At 38.5% G+C, this 3,319-nt stretch overlaps 1 protein-coding gene across 1 annotated transcript; it reads right to left on the bottom strand.

Annotated features, from left to right (window-relative positions):
- Positions 1–2,096: 2,096 nt before the first annotated feature.
- LOC138877196 (uncharacterized) lies at positions 2,097–2,669 on the bottom strand. The gene has a single exon (XM_070156788.1). It carries the CDS (start codon positions 2,667–2,669, stop codon positions 2,097–2,099), a length of 573 nt encoding a protein of 190 aa, XP_070012889.1.
- Between the last annotated feature and the right edge of the window lie 650 nt (positions 2,670–3,319).

The following is a 3,319-nucleotide window of genomic DNA, read 5'->3' as shown; positions in this document are numbered from 1 at the left end:
TAAGAAAGAATTGGGGATTTTTCGGAAAAGAAAAAATGTTCTGGAAATCTAAAGAGAGAGTAGTATACACCCGATATACACTCTGAATACACTGGATATACGGAGTCAGAATTTAAGGGTTAAACATTAACTGTTCTTTCAATCTAAAAGGGGTTCACTTTGTTTCTGCCCGTTAATTGTTGTTGGTGTTTCTGGATTTTCATTTGGTTTGTTCCTTGAGTTTGGTTGGTTATTTGCTACTACTTCACTGGTTATTGCTGGATTTTTGCTTGATTTTAAAATCTGTCACTGGTTTCTCGTTGCTGGTTGTTACTGGTTGCGGGGGTTGTTGCTGTTTGTTCTTGTTGCTTTGCTACTGCTGATCTTCCTTTTCTTTTACTTCCAATACCAGGTACATGGCTGTAACCTTGTCGATATTGTAAGCTGAAATGTGAAAGCATGAACATATATGAAGAATGGAACTTTGAAGTTTTAATTTAGCTTTTTCTTTGTTTCTTTTACTGATTGTATTTAGGCTATTTCATGTATTATTATTCTGTAAATTTCTATCGCTTTGCATAACTAGGCATCTTGTAGTGATGTATTAAATAATACTCTACTTTAGTTTGGTTATTAGGTAGTATATGTTTAAACATGCTCATTACTGTCAAACTGTTTAATAATTGGAATAAGAGAAAAATAACATAAGTTGGTCTTCAGTGAATCGGCTTGGCAAAACTGGTTAGTTCACTAGCTATGAAGGTTTTAATATTGTCAACAGTAGGTTAATCGTGAACATGTAGCTAAATTTAGTTAAAGCATGAATTTAAATTAATTTCGTGAATTAGGCATTATGGCATGATTTGAGTTCAAACAAGACGAAATAACGTTTAAATTTAATAAACTTTCGAATATGCATTAGTAATTAAGATTGATTCTAGTTTCAAATACTTGTAAATAATTAATTCCAACGATTCAAGTCATCTAACAAGGCGAGTTTAATCTAGTTATAGGATAATTAGTTTCTTTTGAATATATTATTTGTCGATTCCATATTTTATTTATAATTTCAATTTTAGTAATATTCTTTTCCGTTAGCATTTGTCTTAATCTAGCATTTAATATGTTACGCCTTTTTTTTAAAGCATGTAATTAATTAGGATTTTTCTCTTTTATTTTAGAGACGAATTTAATAGAAATGTAATCACTTTAGGATATCCTTAAAATAAATGAGACGAGCCTCGCCAAAGAAAATGCAAGCTGCGGGGCCCTCAATAAATGGTTAATAAATGTTATTTTCCTAAACTCGGGTGCACATTTATGTGACCCAAATCCAAATCTCAACGAAGTTGGAACGTATCAAAAATTGCGGGTGCATTTATGTGGCGCAATTCGAGATGCATTCTCACGACATTGCAATTCTTTGAATAAATAATAACAAAGCGGTAAACAGTTAAAATTTGCACGTAGGTTCATAATTATATAAAATCAGATAATCAAGCTGAATATGACAGTTGAGCGACCGTGCTAGAACTACGGAACTCGGGAATGCCTAACACCTTCTCCCGGGTTAACAGAATTCCTTATCCGGATTTCTGGTGCGCAGACTGTTAAACAGAGTCATTCTTTTCCTCGATTCGGGATTTAAAACCGGTGACTTGGGACACCATAAATCTCCCAAGTGGTGACTCTGAAATAAATAAATAAATCTTGTTTCGATTGTCCTTTAATTGGAAAAAACTCTCTTCTGCGTCCCTCTGCAGGCGGCGCAGGCGAAAAAGGAGGTGTGACACCCGTAGCGAGTTCTAAAGGTTGTTTTAGATATATCCTCTTTTCTGATTCTTAACTGATGGTACCCCGACCTCAAGTCTATTTTTGAAAAGTACTTTGCACCCTGAAGTTGATCAAATAAATCATCAATTCTTGGTAGTGGGTACTTGTTTTTAATGGTAACTTTATTCAACTGCCGATAGTCGACACACATTCTGAGAGACCCATCTTTCTTCTTTACAAACAGGACCGGGGCACCCCACGGTGAAACACTCGGTCTGATGAAACCCTTGTCAAGAAGGTCTTTCAACTATTCTCTCAACTCATTAAGTTCTGCTGGAGCCATCCTATAAGGGAGGTATAGATATGGGCTGAGTGCCTGGCATGAGATCAATGCCGAAGTCTATGATTCTTTCGGGAGGAAGTCCGGGAAGGTCATCTGGGAAAACTTCTGGAAATTCTCTAACAATTGGCACTGACTGAAGAGCTGGTGGTTCTGATTCTGGGTTAATAATGTGAGCCAAATAGGCGAGACATCCCTTACCGATCATTCGTTGTGCCTTAGGGTAAGAAATAAACTTACCTACAAGTGATGCTGAACTACCCTTCCACTCTAAGATTTCTTCATTTGGAAATTGGAACCTGACTATCTTAGCATAACAGTCTAACATGGCATAGCAGGAAGACAACCAATCCATACCCATGGTCACATCAAAATCCACCATTTCTAACTCTATGAGATCGCCTTTGGTGTTGCGACCTTGGACTGAAACTATACAACCTCTATAGACTCTGGTGACTTTCACTGACTTGCCAACTAGAGTAGATACTAGGAATGGCTCACTAAGTTGTTCAGGTTCTAGTCCGAGGTTAATTGCAAAGTATGGAGTCATATATGAAAATGTTGAATCTGGATCCATTATGGCATAAGCATTATGTGAGCAGACTAAAAGTATACCTGTAATAACTTCTGCAGATGCCTGATGCCTCTGCACTCTGACGATCAAGTGTAGCAAACAAACGGGGTTGTCGCCCTCCCTGAGTAACTCGGTCTGCACCTCTGCCTGCTCCATGCCCGATCTGATTATGAGAGCCACGAGCCTGAGGTGGTGCAACTGCAGTAGCTGAGGAACTAGAAGGACGAGTTAGTCCACCACTGAGATTACATCGCAACTTTGGGCAGTTGGCCTTTATATGACCAATGTCTCCACAATGGTAGCAACCATGAAACCCGAGCTTGCACTGACCTGAATGTTGCCGCTTACATGTTCCACAAAGACTTTGCTGGTATGAATGTTGCTCAGCATGATTCTGGCTATGTGAGGATGATGTCCTAAAATTCTGATTCTGGCGAGACTGATTTCCATTACTCTGAGTACGTCTGAAGGAAGACCCACCACCTGACTGATGACTGAACTGAGTTGGTGCTAATGACTCCTTATTAGAGGAATCTCTTCCACCTCCGCTGGATGTACCATTAAACCTGCCCGTTGTACGGGCTTTCTTGTTATGATCTTTTTCTTCTCTCCTTAGTTGTCTGTCTTTCTCTAAGTGCTTGGTGAATCCCACA

Source organism: Nicotiana sylvestris, chromosome 9 (assembly GCF_000393655.2).
Source record: "Nicotiana sylvestris chromosome 9, ASM39365v2, whole genome shotgun sequence".
Lineage (NCBI taxonomy): Eukaryota > Viridiplantae > Streptophyta > Magnoliopsida > Solanales > Solanaceae > Nicotiana > Nicotiana sylvestris.
This window is presented reverse-complemented; position numbering and strand designations above follow the sequence as displayed.

What these genes read in the sequence shown, in the direction of transcription:
- LOC138877196 (XM_070156788.1), bottom strand. Translation starts at nt 2,669, where the DNA reads ATGGATCCAGATTCAACATTTTCATATATGACTCCATACTTTGCAATT.